This window comes from Bos indicus, chromosome 1 (assembly GCF_029378745.1).
Source record: "Bos indicus isolate NIAB-ARS_2022 breed Sahiwal x Tharparkar chromosome 1, NIAB-ARS_B.indTharparkar_mat_pri_1.0, whole genome shotgun sequence".
In the NCBI taxonomy this organism is placed as follows: domain Eukaryota; kingdom Metazoa; phylum Chordata; class Mammalia; order Artiodactyla; family Bovidae; genus Bos; species Bos indicus.
Window position 1 is genome coordinate 82,465,349 of NC_091760.1, and position 18,929 is coordinate 82,484,277.

Here is an 18,929-nt window from a genome sequence, read left to right on the forward strand (position 1 = left end):
ACTACTCTTGTGCTCATTCTAACTTATTTCTTTAATCTGCTCCAGTAAACATGCTTTTTTTTCCCCCAAGAAAGAATTAAGCTTTTAAAAATTAATAAGAGCAATTTGTGTTTACTGAGTCTATACTTTGTGCCAGGACTACTCTAAGCACTTTGAGTAATTCCTCAAAATGATCTCATAAATTAAGTATTACTATTATCCCCAATTTACATGTGAAGAAACAGGTCCAGAGAAGTTAAGAAATTTCAGGTAGCTTCCGGAGCTAGTAAAGGGTGGAGTCAGAATTCAAACTCAGGCCAACCAGCCCCACAGCACCAACGTACACCCACTCCTCTAACAAAACTGTTTTCATTACACAAAGCTTTCTAGAACTAGGGCTTTCTTTAAATCAACATTGTGTCATGTCACAATCTTTCACTGCATATTCAGAATAGCAAGCTGCTGCTGCTGCTAAGTCGCTTCAGTCGTGTCCGACTCTGTGCGACCTCATAAACGGCAGCCCACCAGGCTCCCCCGTCCCTGGGCTTCTCCAGGCAAGAACACTGGAGTGGGTTGCCATTTCCTTCTCCAATGCATGAAAGTGAAAGTGAAAGTGAAGTCGCTCAGTCGTGTCCGACTCTTAGCGACCCCATGGACTGTAGCCTACCAGCCTCCTCCGTCCACGGGATTTTCCAGGCAAGAGTACTGGCGTAGGTTGCCATTGCCTTCTCCCCAGAATAGCAAGTGTAGTGACTAATTTGCGTTTTCCAATAGCAGTAAGGTAGAATCAGTTTCAGACGTCAATACTCAGAAGTGACATCCTATAGGGACGTCAAGGCACTTTAAAGCACGCGGCTTCCCTGGTGGCTTTGTGTGTGTGTCTGTGTGTGTGTTAGTCACTCACTCATGTCTGACTTTGTGACTCCATGGACTGTAGCCTGCCAGGCTCCTCTGTCCACGGAAATCTCCAGGCAAGAATACTGGAGTGGCTAGCCATTCCCTTCTCCAGAGGATCTTCCTGACCCAGGAACTGAACCTGCGTCTTCTGCATTGGCGGGCAGATTCTTCTAGATGGTAAAGAATCTGCTTGCCAATGCAGGAGATGTGGGTTTGACCCCTGGAGCCTCTGCACCACAACTACCAGGACTGTGCTCTAGAGTCCCGAGAGCTGCAACTACTGAGCCCGTGCTCTGCAATAAGAGAAGTCACCACAGTGAGAAGCCCACACGCCGCAACTTCGAAGTAGCCCCGGCCTACCAACAACTAGAGAAAAAGCCCGTGCAGCAACGACGACCCAGCACAGCCCAAAGTAATAATAATAAAGCACGTCACTTAAATATTAACAGTGGTAGAGGATTATAGATGACTTTACTCCTTTTGGGAGGGATATACATATCTTTTTTTTCTACATCCTATTTTTTATAAAGTGAACATGGATTATTTACATGATTTTTAAAAAAGGTTTTTTAAGCATGTCATCATCTTTATTAGCATTAATATATATAAACTTACAATAAAATTATCAGGTTAAGTTTGTTCCTACTCTATTTGAAGAGAAAGAAATTCAAGGTAGAGTAGGCTTTACAGTAATAATGAAATAATAATAGCTATTATTTACTTAACACCTAATATAAGCAAAGCTTTTACATACACTTACTTTTCAGTAACTTCTTATTTTCTAGAAGAGATTGAGGCTTAGACTGAATAATAAACTTAATTAATAGAACAGCAAGTAGATACTAGAGCCCAGATCCAAATCTATGTTTACTGCTCTAGAGGCCTAACTCTTTATACCGTACAATGCACGTACCCTCTCCAGATGCCAAATATCTGTCTTACAAAACAAACTAAAGAAATCTTTCTAAAATTTAGGTATTCTTAAATAGAAAATACTGAACACAAATTATTTAAGTTCAGTCAGGGTTATCATTTTGAATATCCATGAACACAGAAGAGTTTTCATCTCACCAAAAAGCCTGGGTTGCTACCAATTTCAAATTAATTGGTCAATTTTCTGACTTTGTTGCTGTCCACACTTGTCAATGTGCCTGCCTCTATTTGATGGGCTTCCCTTGTGGCTCAGTTGGTAAAGAATCCTCCTGCAATGCAGGGAGACCTGGGTTCGATCCCTGGGTTGGGAAGATCCCCTGGAGAAGGGAAAGGCTACCCACCCCAGTATTCTGGCCTGGAGAATTCCTTGGACTGTATAGTCCATGGGGTTGCAAAGGGCTGGACACAACCGAGTAACTTCCTTTTTGGCCCACTCAGAATCTGTTGCTTCTAATACACTGGAGTTAGATCCAGTTAATTAAGCATGTTAAACTGTGTCTAAATGTAAATGAACTGAGTAAAGACCTGAGAAAAGCATATAGAGTTTGTGTCTTATAATTTGGAAGCTCAGGTAATTTTATTTCCTGGTTATATGTTAACTGAAGTTAGTAGCTGAATGAGCAGCAGGTAAGTTAGCTCTCAGAATTTAAATACAGGGATAACAGAACATATACACATACCATAATAAAACACTTTACTGCAGTATAATTTTTTTTCAGATTTAAAAGATACCTTATTAATAATTTGGTACAATCTTCCAAACAATGAGAAGTACCCTCTACAACACTGCCAACATTCAAAATTTGCTTAAGAGACCCTAACGACTCGGCGTTCACTGCCTCTGGACACAATCTGCTCCACTGTTGACTAGTTCTATCTATACCTTCTCTCATTTAGAACTAATTTTGGCTTCAAATAACAGAGAACAAGTGCACTTCCTATGGCATTTCTCCAACTGTTCCCAAGTCTTCTTTTTTCTAAACAAAGTAGTCTCAGTGCTCTCAACTTGGATCATCACAGTCGTCCTTTTATATAATCATAAGATTGATTAAAAACAATTCTCTCCTTCTTCCAGGTTTATCTAATAATTAATATACAAAAACTAATTGCTTTGTAGGTAATGGGTCCAATTAACCCATTTTGGTCATATACAATTGGCACACTAGGAAAAGCTTATGAATCTAGCTGAATTCAAATTGAACAGCAATATATTTTTCAGTTCTTCTTTTCCCCCCTACTCAAAACAATGGCACAAAACAGAATCTTAAAAGATACCCTTAACCATAATGTTACGTGTTACTAAATTTTAACTTTCTCATCCTCAGGCTTTTGTCTATCTTTACATCACTTGGGCCCTGTGAATGATCTTTTAACACTGCCAAAATTCTTCAAGCTGTTCTCACAATTATGAATTAACCGCTAACAGTCCAGCTCTGAGGCCTTAAAATTCTGATTTTTTTTTTTCTCTTGTATTAACTGGATACCTTCCTATGCAGAATTTGTAGTTTTCACACACAAAAATATATAAAATATATTTATGTGTGAAATAATAATATACATACATTTTAAATATATAATGTATTATATATGTACCTGCACACACACACACACACATGTATCTGCCCAATTCTATGTTCTCTACATATAATTTACTTTCATTTCTTTTCTTTCTATAAGTCACCTTTACTTCATTCATCTTGACTCAGGAAAACACAGTCTACCCTTGGATTCAATTCATTGCTATCCATTCTCTTAGCAAGAATAAGGACTCCTACTTTAGGCATTCTTCCCAGTGATTCCCCCTCCTCCCAACCTTCTGTGGCCAGTACTGATTAGTCTCACAGATCTCAAGAAGCAAAGCATTATTTAATAGAAATGATTTATATGCAAAACAGTCAGCCCGTGTGGTATTGATCTGAAACACCTGGCATACCATAATCTGTTCTATTCTATTAATTATAAGGCCTAGATTAGTGGCCTTCATTTTGCTTCTAACAAGACACACAATGATATATTTTATATGACAGTAGTGTTACATAGGTATGTATCTTACATAGCCTATTCTCCAGCAAGTTTCAAATAAAATCCCTCCACTAACAAAATGGTACTATTACATCTTCAAATTTCTTGTATAACTCACTGTACTGATACACTACTCTTAATCCAAATTTCACCCAATGAAAGTGTAGAGAGACAAAGATGGCTAGAGAAGTAAGTCATCAGAAATTTTTGCTGAGTCCAAGGCAGAGAAACAGGCAATTCAAAGGAATATTCTCAATGCAGAATGAAATTATCCAAATATATCTAAGTGATCTTTCTGGCTTCCTGGTTTTATAACAGAGAGAACAAGCCATTCTTTGAAATGCCTTAAGCCAGTTCCAGACTTCAAGAACAAAGTAAAATAATAACAGTAAGGTCTGTTTAAAGAGTAGAGTTGCTAAACAGTAATTCAATGCAAACAAGTCCATCCATTCAGCAGTAAAGAGAGGTTCAGAAGAACCGTGGCAATCCAACCCAAGCATAGCTTGCAAACCAAGGTAACAACACCCGCATCACATAGGGAGGTCAGGCACAAGCTATGAAGTGTGTATGGGCATTGAACTCGGCAACACTAAGCACCTAATTTATTAACAAATTCTTATTATGAATAATAATCTAATGCCAAGATTACAAACATATTAAAACATCACCAAACCTTTCATGCAGCTCTGAAATAAACAACTCACTTGTGCAACCTCATTCCTCCTGAATAGTGCAAATAATCATAAGGACAATAGACATAAGGAATAGTAATGAGTTCACATAATTAACCTAAAGCCTTGCTGTTTGTTTCTTAGCATTAAAAATAAATGTTCAGAGTAAAAAACAACAACAATCCACCAGAAAGAGAATACAGAAAAAACATGAGACTCCTTCCTTCTCTAGACTTCTAGTCTCATTCCCTGGGAGTACCTGTTCCTTAAGTGCCCTAAGTTCCTTATGTGGATCTGAAGAAATTTTACAGGTATGTATAGAAATATATGCTTTCAAAAACACAAATGAAAATATACTATACATACAGTTCTATATTGTTTATGTTAGTTAACAACGTATCTTAGAGATTTTTCCTTATCCCCACCTATGGATCTAACTCATTCTAAGAGCAGCAAATACTACATTCTATAAAAGCGTTCATTTAACCAGACTCTGCTGAGGATGTTCAGGTTATTTCTAGTTGTTGTTGTTGTTTTCTTACTTTCAAATAATATGGTGATGAATATGTTTATAAACAAATTTTTATGTGCAAGTGCAAATATATCTGAAAGATGGAATCCTAGAAGTAAAACCTATTTTTAGAAAGCATTCCAAACAAGAAGCCAGTTTGTCTACAGAGACCAGGAAAAACTACAAGTTTAATAATTAGTGATTAAAAGGTGCCTAATATTATTGCAAAGTTAGAAGTTAAAAGTTTTTAAAATTAAAAACTCTTCAACCAGGAAAAATAGAAATTTTAAAAAGAGAACCTTGCTCCTAGGACAGAAAGATTAAAGGCCTGGAGAATGAATCATCTAAGATATTTTTTAAAATGGAGAAAAAGGAAAATAGCATACGTAAGACAGGATTTTTTTTTTTAAGACACCTAGGGGCTTCTTTTCTTGCTTTAACCTAAAGCATAAAATAAAATTGGCTAGATTTGGGACACATACTATTACAGAGCCAAATTTGGATGTGCGATGATTTAATGACTGTTGGCAACCCCATACTTACAGGTTCTAAAATGTTGAAGGAAGATTCAACAGAAAGAAAACAGAGCAATAATGTTCCAAGAATACATATCTTGTCAATCTCTCTAATTTCTGATCAGTTTTACAGAAAAATAGTAACATTCCCTCATATATAATGAACAAAACTCAAACTTCTTTGGAAGATCTGGATTAAAATATAATTCAAAGAGATTCAGCCTATATTTTTCAATCAAAATCCTATAATTTTCTAGACCAATCCAGAGCTATTCTATCAATATTTGTCACCTAAAATAAAACAGTTAACAACTTACCTTTCCCAAAGTGCTAGGATTTGAATGCCAAAATACAAACTGATTCATGTTTTTGTCCTTTCCTGGTCCGTGGATTTCTTTAAATGAAGTCCATATTAGCGTCCACAGATATCAGAGTTCTGCAAAACTGAAAACCTCAAGAACGTCAATGCACATATGTAAGTCACCACTTGGATACCAATTTATTATGAATAACAGTTACCATACAGATTACAAATATAGTCATTTAGATGTGCAGAATTAATGGACATGACGTTGAACAGCACACTGAGGTAGCAAAATTAGACTTTATGACATTAATATTAACATCAATCTAGAGGATCTCAAAACATTACTTTGTACCAAATTTACATGTATCCTAAAGGACATACCATAGTAAGAGCACAGAAAGGTGAAAATCATTTGGTTGCCAGCAATTTCCAGAAATTGGGAAAACAAGGTTTAAAGGCAGGCAAACTTTAAAAACTGTATGACTTCAATAAGGTATTCGAATCTCTAGTTTTAGTTTTTTCCAACCTATTTTCAATAACATCTTAAGATCGTTAAACCTAAAAATGGTTACTCGTTTCTTCCTTGTAAAACAAACAAAAAGCCAGAAATTCAGGTTTCCCTACTCCATTACATCCAAACCAACAACAACATTCTAGAACCATTTAGGAGCTACTATCTCATTTGATGGAGAAGGCAATGGCAACACATTCCAGTACTCTTGCCTGGAAAATCCCATGGACGGAGGAGCCTGGTGGGCTGCAGTCCATGGGGTCGATAAGAGTTGGACACGACTGAGTGACTTCACTTTCACTTTTCACTTTCATGCATCGGAGGAGGAAATGGCAACCCACTCCAGTGTTCTTGCCTGGAGAATCCCAGGGATGGCGGGGCCTGGTGGGCTGCCATCTATGGGGTCACCCAGAGTCGGACACAACTGAAGCAACTTTGCAGCAGCAGCATCTCATTTGATAGTATGAAACCCCTACACACAATCACCTCCCTAGATCTAAATCAATCAATGCATCTAGATAGGGATTCATGCCCAGATCTTACTACAAGCCTGATGTGTCATCTGCACTTTTTTCCCATTTGACAACCAAAAAGAATCAGGTTATTTAGGTCTATGCCCACTCTTTGAGCTTCCCAGGTGGCGCTAGCAGTAAGCCTGCCAGTGCAGGAGACAGAAAAGATGCAGGTTTGATCCCTGGGTCAGGAAGGTACCCTGGAGGAAGAAATGGCAACCCACTCCAGTATTCTTGCCTGGAGAATCCCATGGACAGAGGAGCCTGGTGGGCTGTATAGTACATAGGGTTGCAAAGGGTGGGACACCACTGAAGGGACTTAGCACATGCCCACTCTCTATTTCATTCAAGACACCTAAACAAATACTTCACTATGGAAACAATTTAACCTACAGAGATTCATTCTTTTGGAAGCCTCCTACAACTATTTAGAAGGACTTAACCCTTTATGTGGACTTCCCAGGTGGCTCAGTGGTAAAGAATCCATTTGCCAATGCAGGGGACACAGGAGACACGGGGTAACAGTTCTATCCCTGGGACAGGAAGATCTCCTGGAGTAGAAAACGGCAACCCACTCCAGTAATCTTGTCCAGAAAATTCCAGGGACAGAGGAGCCTAGTGAGCTGCAGTCCACGGGGTTTCCGAGGCACAATGCACAAAACTTCTGTGTACCCACCAGATGAAATCTCTGACTGGACTTTTGTATATAACTATTTTAATCTTTGTTATGAAATACTTCTCATGTACATTTCAAATGTAAAAAGCACCCCAGTTTAAGAAAGAAAACATTATGAAAAAGAAAAATAAGTTCATATTACAGAAAAGAAGCACTTAAAACACTAATTGGGCTTCCCCGGTGGCTAAGTGGTAAAGAATCCGTCTGCAGTGCAGGATCCGCAGGAGTTATGAAGATTCCCTGGAGCAGGACCTGGCCACCCATTCCAGTGTTCTTGCCTGGAGAATCCCAGGACAGAGGAGCCTGGCCGGCTACAGTCCCTAGGGTCGCAGAGTCGGGCAAGACTGAAGCGACTGAGCACGCAGGAACACCAACACTAATTAGAAGCTCATTGCTACAACTGCAATTTATTTGATGGCCAACTCCTGGCCGGTACCTTGAAATTATTCCCAGAAAAGTGAAGAAACCTGAAAAAAGTCAAACTGATCGCCTTTCCTCTCCACCTACCCCAGGGAAAAATATTAAGACACATTTCTAAGTTTCAGTAACCACAAAACAATAACAACGTCCCGAACCTCTACTGCACTGACATTCTCAAAGCCACTAGTTAGCAAACTAAGCTGGCATCACTTCTACATTTAGAAGTAGGAACATTTAAGTTTAGAAGCTCCCCCAGGTGAGCCAGAATTGGGTTCGTGCGTTCATTAATTCAATTTTTTGACAGCATCTAATGATGCCTAATAGTGACAAGGCACTGTCCTAGATTAAGAAATGAAAAGACGATGTCGCTGTTCCCCACTAGCAGAATAGGATGGGGGACCGGGTAGGAGGGAAATGAACTCTACATCAGCTCATCTCAGTGTCCAGGTTCTGTGTCTTCCCCTCCGAGCGCCAACAGTCATGAGCCTGTGACCATCACCTCCCCCACCCCAACCCCCCCACCCAAGCCATGACCGATTCCTAGAAGACTCAGCCTATCTGTTATTTCCTCCATGACCTCGGCCCTCACGACCCCGTTCCTATAAAGTTCTTCGTATCCCTATCTCTCCAGGGAGCCGTATGCCAAGGAGCCTTTCCTCCAGCCCCGATAGCAAGCGAGAGCCACGTTTCCCTGCCCGAGTTTGGAGTTTTGAGCAAACTGAGCCCCCAAGCCCAACTTCCACCCGTGTCCGGTCCGGGTTCGGCACGCAAGTTACCTGCCTGGAATCCACGGTTCCAGGACGACCACGGACGCTCCGCCCCGCCCATCGCGACGCCCTCCACAACCGAGTACCGCCTCCAGGGCGTAACTTCCGGGTGTCGCGTCCGGCTCGAATGCCTCCCGGGCCCGCAGTCCCGCTAAGTCCCCAACGCAGTTAGTTGACGCTACTTCCGGCCTGTTCCCCGGTTCTGTCGAGATTCAGGCGTTCTCCAGATCTTGTTTACCAGGTTTTTTTTCCGCCTGTTTGCCTAAACTCCGGCTATATAGTCCAGCCTGGAGAAGTGCGGATTTTTTTTTGTTTGTTTTCAAACTTTTTTGCCGGCTTCTGTAGCCTTCTATGATGACTTGCGCCTGCCACTTCTCTACCTTGAACTCATCACTGTTCTCCAGACTCGTCAAGTCCCTCGGACAGTCACAATGTTTTCTCAATTTTGCTCAAGTGATGCTACCTCTCACTTGTAACCATATTACCTAGGCAGACTACTTAACTTCTCTGTGCCATTTTCCCAAAGATTGAAACAGGTGATACTAGTACCTAGAATATAAGGTTGGCGTGAGTGTATTGTTTGAGGAAATACATGGAAAGCGCTGACACAGTGAAAGCATTCAAAGAGTGCTAACTATAACCAGTTACATAACTCTGGTTGGAACATATAAGTGGTAAAGGAGGTTGGAGCCGGTTTTCCTGTTATCCTCAGCTTTTAGTTAAGTGATTGATTAATGATGCTTGGTACTTTCCCATCTGAACTGTGAGCTTCTCCAGACAAAGAGGGAATTTTGTATAAGAATCAATTTCAACGCTACTTGAAATCGCCCGCTTGGGTACTGTGCTACCCAACTTGGGGGAGATGAATAAAACCCAAGCCTTGCCTTCAAAAAGGTGGAGATGCTTAAAGGTTATTATGGGAGAAAGAAAGTCAACCCAGGAAAAAAAGATGGGACCAGCTGAGCCGAGGGTTTATCATTAGAACAAAAAATGTACAGAATGTTATATGCAGGTCAGGAAGCAACAGTTAGAACTGGACATGGAACAACAGACTGGTTCCAAATAGGAAAAGGAGTACGTCAAGGCTGTATATTGTCATCCTGCTTATTTGACTTATATGCAGAGTACATCATGAGAAATGCTGGGCTGGAAGAAGCACAAGCTGGAATCAAGATTGCTGGGAGAAATATCAATAACCTCAGATATGCAGATAACACCACCCTTATGGCAGAAAGTGAAGAGGAACTAAAAAGCCTGTTGATGAAAGTGAAACAGGAGAGTGAAGAAGTTGGCTAAAAGGTCAACATTCAGAAAAAGAAGATCATGGCATCTGGTCCCATCACTTCATGGGAAATAGATGGGGAAATAGTGGAAACAGTGGCTGACTTTATTTTTTTGGACTCCAAAATCACTGCAGATGGTGATTGCAGCCATGAAATTAAAAGACACTTACTCCTTGGAAGGAAAGTTATGACCAACCTAGATAGCATATTCAAAAGCAGAGACACTACTTTGCCAACAAAGGTCCATGTAGTCAAGGCTATGGTTTTTCCAGTGGTCGTGTATGGATGTGAGAGTTGGACTGTGAAGAAAGCTGAGTGCCGAAGAATTGATGCTTTTGAACTGTGGTGTTGGAGAAGACTCTTGAGAGTCCCTTGGACTGCAAGGAGATCCAACCAGTCCATCCTAAAGGAGATCAGTCCTGGGTGTTCATTGGAAGGACTGATGCTGAAGCTGAAACTCCAATACTTTGGCCACCTCATGTGAAGAGTTGATTCATTGGAAAAGACCCTGATGCTGGGAGGTTTGGGGGCAGGAGAAGAAGGGGACAACAGAGGATGAGATGGCTGGATGGCATCACCGACTTGATGGACATGAGTTTGAGTAAACTCCGGGAGTTGGTGATGGACAGGGAGGCCTGGTGTGCTATGATTCATGGGGTCACAAAGAGTCGGACATGACTGAGCGACTGAACTGAACTGAGAACTGAAAAGAATTTTGGAGATAATTATTTAGTCAAGCTCTTGATGTTACAAATAAGGAAAATTGGATCCAGAGAAGTAACTGACCATAAGTCACACAATTAGTGGTAGGGCTAGGATCAGAAGTGGAGTCTAAAAACACTAGCTACCTTCCTCCATTTCCAAAATATGCCTCAGGTGTTAATAAGGTAAAAGCAGATTCACTTGCAAGACCTTCACTCTCAGTGGAAAAAATTAGGAAAATTCCCCCAGTCCAAGATAGAGGAGCAGTTGAACCCAGCAGTTCCCACAGGATTCTGATGATCATTTGAATATTCTGATCTGGCCACTGCTGGGTTCATTTCACACTCCATAGCCCCCTTTCTCTGGCAAACTTCTTAATCTTACCCAGAAACCAGGAGTTAATTATCAACTCCTCTGAAACTCCAGTACTTTGGCCACCTCGTGCGAAGAGTTGACTCATTGGAAAAGACTCTGATGCTGGGAGGGATTGGGGACAGGAGGAGAAGGGGACGACAGAGGATGAGATGGCTGGATGGCATCACTGACTCGATGGACATGAGTCTCAGTGAACTCCGGGAGTTGGTGATGGACAGGGAGGCCTGGCGTGCTGTGATTCACGGGGTCGCAAAGAGTCGGACACAACTGAGCGACTGAACTGAACTGAATTGACTGATGAGCTCTACCTTCAGTTTTAACTGGCCAAACAGGAATAAATAATGGATTCAAGCAGTTCCCGAGAGTAAACATAAATACACTTGGTACACTGCTAATAACATGGCACAATTTTATTTAGACTTCTCTATTGGAAGAAATTTGTCTTAAATATTCAAATTCTGTTTTAGGACTATGACAAAGCTACCATAGTTATTATTGTTGAAATGTTGGTTATAAATCTGTGTTACAAATAAACAGGTAATCCCATAGACCCATAGAATAATATAATTGGGATAGATGAAATTTAAGGTTTCTTCCAACTCTAGCAGTAAAAAAGATCAATGATACTTTTAATGAATCTATGAACTATTGAAATTAATTTACTGAAAATCAGAAAATTAGACAATGGTAGTCAGTTCTAAAGTCTAAGCCTCCTAATTCTATTTATTCATTCAGGAGAGACACCAGCTCAGGAATTAGGGACACAAAGATGAATAAAATAACCCCTTGCTTTTGAAGAACTTTCTATGTCATAAGAGAGGCAGACCTTTTAATGAAAAAATAATTCCATATTAATGTTATCATAGATCCATCTAATGCCTTCATTCCAACAATGTGCTTTTTCCTTTTGACTACCAACATACTATAACTTGAAACAAGTATAAAATATATTTCAATCAAATTTTAAATCAATCATTTGAACCATATATATATATATGTATATATACATGCATGTTGTTTAATTGCTAAGTCGTGTCTGACTCTTTTGTGACCCCATGCACTATAGCCCACCAGGCTCCTCTGTCCATGGGATTTCCCAGGCAAGAATACTAGAGTGGGTTGCCATTTCCTTCTTCAGTGGATCTTCCCAACCCAGGGATCGAACTTATATTTCCTGCTTTGGCAGGTGGATTCTTTATCACTGAACCACCAGGGAAATCCTCAACAAATACATGATTGGTCAAATATTTGTTCATAAAACATAGTTTCAAGTAACCCACATCAAACCATGTTAAATTACTGTAGGAGCCTCAATACAACATTTCTCTTATCTTCCAATGTATTAATCCACTCAAAGACTGAAATGGAATTAATTTGGTGTATCTTGTTCTTAATGAACACAATATATCTTTGATGATCACAAATTCCCTTTTCCAAACCATCTCCTTAATGAATTATTCTGAAATTTCGTTAGGTGTTGATTTTTAAACTCACCAGTCAACAACATCTTTTACCATCTTTTTGCCTATTCAAAAATCAAAACATTTGCACATCCCTAGTCTACTGGCCTCTTTTCTTTTCATTGGAATTTCTCTGTGCTATAACCACATCAGTACAATTTCCAGGCTTAAAATCAAGGCACTTTGATCGAAAAACCTGGAAATAAGTACTAGTTGCTAGAAATTTTGATGTTTATATTAATGGAGGTATGAGTTGTGCCAACCTACTTCATTTTCATCTTAATAGTACATGATGTATTAATTTGAATCCTGTTTGCTATTCAAAGCAGATGGAAATATAATCCTAGAATAAAAACACAATTCAATTTGACTACTCTCAGAGAACATAATACTAATGATGTCTAATAACATGACTATTTTTACTGAGTGCTTTTCATCAGCCAGTCAGATTCTAAATTTGTATTCACTCAAAAAGGGAGAAGACTACACTTAGTGACAAAGAAAGATACAAGTCACATTTACGAACAACTTTTTTGGGCTCCAAAATCACTGCAGATGGTGATTGCAACCATGAAATTAAAAGACACTTACTCCTTGGAAGGAAAGTTATGACCAACCTAGATAGCATTCAAAAGCAGAGACACTACTTTGCCAACAAAGGTCCGTCTAGTCAAGGCTATGGTTTTTCCAGTGGTCATGTACGGATGTGAGAGTTGGACTGTGTGAAAGAAAGCTGAGTGCCGAAGAATTGATGTTTTTGAACTGTGGTGTTGGAGAAGACTCTTGAGAGTCCCTTGGACTGCAAGGAGATCCAACCAGTCCATCCTAAAGGAGATCAGTCCTGGGTGTTCATTGGAAGGGCTTCTGATTTCATGGCTGCAGTCACCATCTGCAGTGATTTTGGAGCCCAAGAAGAGGAAATCTGTCACTGCTTCCACCTTTTCCCCTTCTACTTGCCATGCAATAATGGGGCTGGATGCCATGATCTTAGTTTTTTAATATTTAGTTTTAGGGTGGCTCTTTCACTCTCCTCTTTCACCGTCATCAAGAGGCTCTTTAGTTCCTCTTTGCTTTCTGCCATTAGAGTGGTATCATCCACTTATCTGAGGTTGTTGATGCTTCTCCTGCCTATCTTGATTCTGGCTTGTAACTCATTCAGCCTGGTATTTCTCATGATGTGCTCAGCATATAGTTAAACAAACAGGGTGACAGCAGAGAGCCCAGTCATACTCCTTTCTCGATCTTGAACCAATAAGTTGTTCCATACATTGTTCTAACTGTTTCTTCTTGACCTGCATACAGGTTTCTCAGGAGACAGGTAAGAAGGTCTGGTATTCCCATCTAAGAGCTTTTTACAGTTTGTCATGATCCACAGTCAAAGGCTTTAGTGTAGTCGATGGAACAGAGATAGATGTTTTCCTGAAATTCTCTTGCTTTTTTTTTTTTTATAATCCAGCGAATGTTGGCAATTTGATCTCTAGTTCCTGTTCCTTTTCTAAACCCAGCTTGAATATCAGGAATTTCTTGTTTCACATAATGATGAAGTCTAGCATGCAAGATTTCAGTCTCCTGCATTGCAGGCGAATTCTTTGCCACTGAGCCACTAGGAAAGCCCCCGCTTATAGGTTATTACAAGATATTCAATATACTTCTTTTTAAAAATTCTTTCTATTATGGTTTATTACTGGGTATTAAATATAGTTCCCTGTGCTATATAGTAGGAATGTCTGTTTATTCATTCTATATATAATAATTATATATAGTTAGCCCCAAACTCCCAATCCAGCCCCCCACCCCCACAAGTCTGTTCTCTGAGTCTGTTTCTGTTTCATAGATAAATTCATTTATGTCATATTTTAGATTCCACATAAAAGTGATATCATATGGTATTTGTCTTTATCTTGCCGACTGACTTCATTTAGTATAATAATCTCTAGGTCCATCCATGTAGCTGCAAATGGTATTATTTCATTTTTTTAATGGCTAAGTAATAGTCCATTGTATATGTGTAACACGTCTTCTGTATCCATTCATCTGTGAGTGGACATTTAGGTTGTTTCCATGTCTTAACTATTGTAAATAGTGCTTCTATGAACATAGGAGTGTATCTACCTTTTTTAATCATAGTTTTCTCCAGGTATATGCCCAGGAGTGGGATTGATGGATCATATGGCAATTCTCTTTTTAGTTTTTTTAGGAACCTCCATACTGTTCTCCACAGTGGCTGCACCAGCTTACATTCCCTCCAATAGTATAGGAGGGTTCCCTTTCTCCACATTTTCTCCAGTATTTGTTATTTGTAGATTTTTTAATGATGACTATTAAATATATTTCTGATCAACTGATCTATTTGTGAATTGCAACACCATGACAATAATGAAAATGACATATTTAACAAGCAAAATTAGTAACACGCAAATGATCTGGAAATACATTAGTCAAGAGGAATGGCGTCTTGTTAAGTGGCACTTGTTGAGACAAACAAGACAACTTGAGAATGTAACAGTTCATCCAGTGATCAAGAGATGGTCAAGGAGGTCAAGTGGACTGGAAACAGTATCATGGTGGCACATTGCTAAATTGGCTTGCCACACTGCCATAGATTGGGCCCATAAGAAATACAAATAGATTGAGACACTTTATCATCTACATAGAGAGCAAAAGGAAGATCAGCCTGGTGTCAGCTCCCTGAGGCCCTAGCCCCACAGTATGACACTAAACAGGAGGGGCTGGATGACAGATTACAGAAAGTGTGGGGATCGCTCTGTTGTTCAGGAGCAGGACAGGGGCAGCAATTACATGAACCAGAGGGTGAGTGCCCTCTTCAGTTTTGCCCACTGGGGCCCTTTTTTGCTTGCCCTAGCACTGCCCTGCTGAGGAGCCAACTCTAAACTACTGCCAGGCAATTTTATGGATTTACACAGATGTTTGCAGCTGTATGTATCTAAGGGAAAGAAAGTACAAGGCAGAAAGTTCTGTGTTTAACTAAAACTGGGGCAATAGGTAGAGCTTCCCAAGTGGCGCTAGTGGTAAAGAACCCACCTGCCAATGCAGGAGGCATAAGAGATGCAAGTTCAACCCCTGGATTGGGAAGATCCCCTGGAGAAGGTCACAGCAACCCACTCCAGTATTCTTGCCTGGAGAATCCCTTGGACAGAGAAGCCTGGTGGGTCCATAGGGTTGCAAAGAGTCAGACACCACTGAAGTGACTTAGCATGCACACAGGGATATACATGAGAAATGACCTGTGACTGACTCCGAGATATAGAAGAGAAAATGCCTCAGAATGGCTGCACACTGTGCTTATCTCCACTTGCTCCAGGAGCAGTTTCAGAACTGTTAAGCCTTGCCTACATGGCCTTTGTGGAGACGTTGAAAGTTGTTAGGATGGACGGCAAAATTGTCCCCCTGGAAAACAATACTGAATCTCTTGCTTCCTACAGTCAGGGAATGCTGTGCTGGTTATACAAGGTCTCTCCAAGCAGAGCAAACTGTTAATCTTACATTGAGATTTTGGGCAAGGTGGAGTTGAGAGATTGGCGAATTTTAGAGGCAGTAGAGATTGATACCACTAATAAGAAGCTGGTTGATATTGAATGTTAGCACTCAGAGGCTTGCCCAGGGCTATTCATGATTGGCTGGCTATCAAAAGTGAGGGGCTGTCCTTGATGGATTAGATGGTTCTGATTGCTACTTGTACCCATTTTCTTAGGAGTAGGAACCTGGTTTTATTTTCAATGTGCTGTGCTTGGTCACTCAGTTGTGTCCAACTCTGTGACCCCGTGGACTGTAGCCCACCAGGCTCCTCTGTCTGTGGGGATTTTCCAGGCAAGAATACTGGAGTGGGTTTCCATGCCCTCCTCCAGGGGATCTTCCCAACCCAGGGATTGAACCCATGTCTCCCCCATTGCAGGGGGATTCTTTACTGTCAGAGCCACCATGTAAGCCCTTATTTTCAATAGGTAAAAGAATATCACATCTACTTCTGCTTTATTGATTATGCCAAAGCCTTTGTGTGGATCACAACAAACTGTGGAAAATTCTTCAAGAGATGGGAATGCCAGACCACCTGACCTGCCTCCTGAGAAATCTGTGTACAGTTCAAGAAGCAACAGTTAGAACTGGACATGGAACAACAGACTGGTTCCCAACTGGGAAAGGAGTATGTCAAGGCTGTATATTGTCACCCTGCTTCTTTAACTTATATGCAGAGTACATCATGCGAAATGCCAGGCTGGATGAAGCACAAGCTGGAATCAAGATTGCCAGGAGAAATATCAATAACCTCAGATACGGAGATGACACCACCCTTATGGCAGACAGTGAAGAGGAACTGAAGAGCCTCTTGATGAAAGTGAAAGAGGAGAGTGAAAAAGCTGGCTTAAAACTCAACATTCAAAAAACAAAGATCATGGCATCTGGTCCCATTACTTCATAGCAAATAGATGGGAAGTAATGGAAATAGTGACAGACTTTATTTTCTCGGGCTCCAAAATCACTGCAGATGGTGACTGCAGCCATGAAATTAAAAGATGGTTGCTCCTTGAAAGAAAAGCTATGACCAACCTAGACAGCAAAGGTCTGTCTGGTCAAAGCTATGGTTTTTTCGGTAGTCACGTATGGATGTGAGAGTTGGACTATAAAGAAAGCTGAGTGCCGAAGAATTGATGCTTTTGAACTGTGGTGTTGGAGAAGACTCTTGAGAGTCCCTTAGACTGCAAGGAAATCACACCAGTCAATCCTAAACGAAATCAGTCCTGAATATTCATTGGAAAGACTGATGCTGAAGCTGAAACTCCAATTTTTTAACCGCCTGATGTGAAGAACTGACTCCTTGGAAAAGACCCTGATGCTGGGAAAGATTGAAGGCAGGAGGAGAAGGGGACAACAGAGAATGAGATGGTTGGATGGCATCACTGACTCAATGGACATGAATTTGAGCAAGCTCAAAAAGTTGGTGATGAACAGGGAGTCCTGGCGTGCTCCAGTCCATGGGGCCGCAAGGAGTCGGACATGACTGTGCAACTGAACTGAACTGAAAAGTATATCTGTGAAAATAATCCTTAATCATCACTAAAATTTGTGAAACATCAGTGAATAAAACCACTCCATTGTTTTGTTTTTCCTCTGAAACTTCCAGACTGCCTTCTGGCCAGGTGATGGGCTGTGGAGACCACCTGAGGCCAACTGCATCTTCAAAAACTTTGTCCCAGTCTGAACCCAGCCTCATTTATCTTTAGTCTTTGGCCTGCTGCCTAGGACGTAATAGGTGCTTGATTCATAGTTGAAGTATTAATATTAGAAATAATCCTTAGGAATGGCAGAAGAAGGAAAAAAAGAAAAATGGAAGGATTGGACAGACAAGAAAGTGGTAGGTTCCACAAGGTTGCTGCATGACAGTTCTGTACATGTTTGGTTGATATTAGTACCTTACTCATTTAGATGAAATGCATGAAGTGTTTTATGTGTTCCAGGTATGTATCGTATCACATAATTGTCAGGATCCTACATATCTGTCTTTGTTAAGAAGGATAATGAAGATGAAGACTGTGATGAAACTCCACCAACGTAGTGAATCTAGAACTTGTCCAGGGAAGGCAGCCCCTCTGGGCCAGGGGTTTGCAAATCTGGACTTGCTGGCAGTTTCACGCATCTTTCATCGTCCTGCCTGACCTACTTTTTGATGGAAGCAGGACAGGCGCCAGCAAAGAGGAAGAGATGGCAAGGGTGTGCTGAGCACGGGGCTGCGGTCAGGGAAGGAGGAGGACTGAGGTGAAGAATGGGCATCAGAGCCCGGGAGCTGCCCCGGAGCGGAAAGCGGTGCCGTGGCGGGAGGCGGTGCCGGGTTCACATTGGCCCAGCAGACGCCCCTCCCCTCCCCAGGACGCGCCCAGCGAAAGTGATCTTGCCTCGCAGCTGAGGGATGAGGCGACTTCGGGGCAACTGAGCAAACATGGCTGAGTTCACGCGGCTGCAGAACTGCCTGGCACTGATCCGTCTACGAAACCCGCCAGTCAATGCGATCAGGTAACGGGCTCTCGGCGATCAGTCCGGGGACGGCGAGCAGGATCGTACCTCCCTGCCTGCAGTGGAGGCTTTGACTTGCCTCTGCTGGTTTAAATAGAGAAAGACAAGGACACGGATAGAATCAGGGCATATGCCAGGACTTTTTACATTGGTAGCCTCGGTACCTGTTTGCAGAGAACTCTCATCTCCGTTTCGTTGATAAAGAAATCGAGGCTGAGAGGTAGACAGACGGCTAGAAGTTGGGGAGCTGCCCCTGAACCGGTCTGTCCGTACCAACTTCGTGCTGAACTCTTACTTGCAACTTTGACTTCTCACATGTACTTTCTAGTCCAGAGGTCTTAGTGCCTCTGTTCGTGCCAAC

At 41.2% G+C, this 18,929-nt stretch overlaps 2 protein-coding genes across 4 annotated transcripts in view; one reads left to right on the forward strand and one right to left on the reverse strand.

Moving 5' to 3' along the window:
• The window catches only part of MAP3K13 (mitogen-activated protein kinase kinase kinase 13), a 161,794-nt gene extending 152,965 nt beyond the window's left edge, over positions 1–8,829 (reverse strand). Inside the window, exons 1-2 of one of the 3 annotated variants that reach the window (XM_070790586.1) lie at positions 8,735–8,829; positions 5,846–5,972 (exon numbers count right to left, since the gene is read on the reverse strand). The gene's annotated coding sequence lies outside the window, so the exon portion shown is untranslated. Of the gene's footprint in view, positions 1–5,845; positions 8,444–8,730 lie in introns of those variants that run through there. The other 2 variants (XM_019958503.2, XM_070790581.1) reach the window with 2 other exon arrangements.
• A 9,580-nt stretch (positions 8,830–18,409) lies between these two features.
• The window catches only part of EHHADH (enoyl-CoA hydratase and 3-hydroxyacyl CoA dehydrogenase), a 54,537-nt gene continuing 54,017 nt past the window's right edge, over positions 18,410–18,929 (forward strand). Inside the window, exon 1 of the mRNA XM_019958524.2 lies at positions 18,410–18,568. Within this exon, the coding sequence (XP_019814083.2) occupies positions 18,495–18,568 (74 nt within the window). The 5' untranslated portion in view covers positions 18,410–18,494. The remainder of the gene's footprint in view (positions 18,569–18,929) is intronic.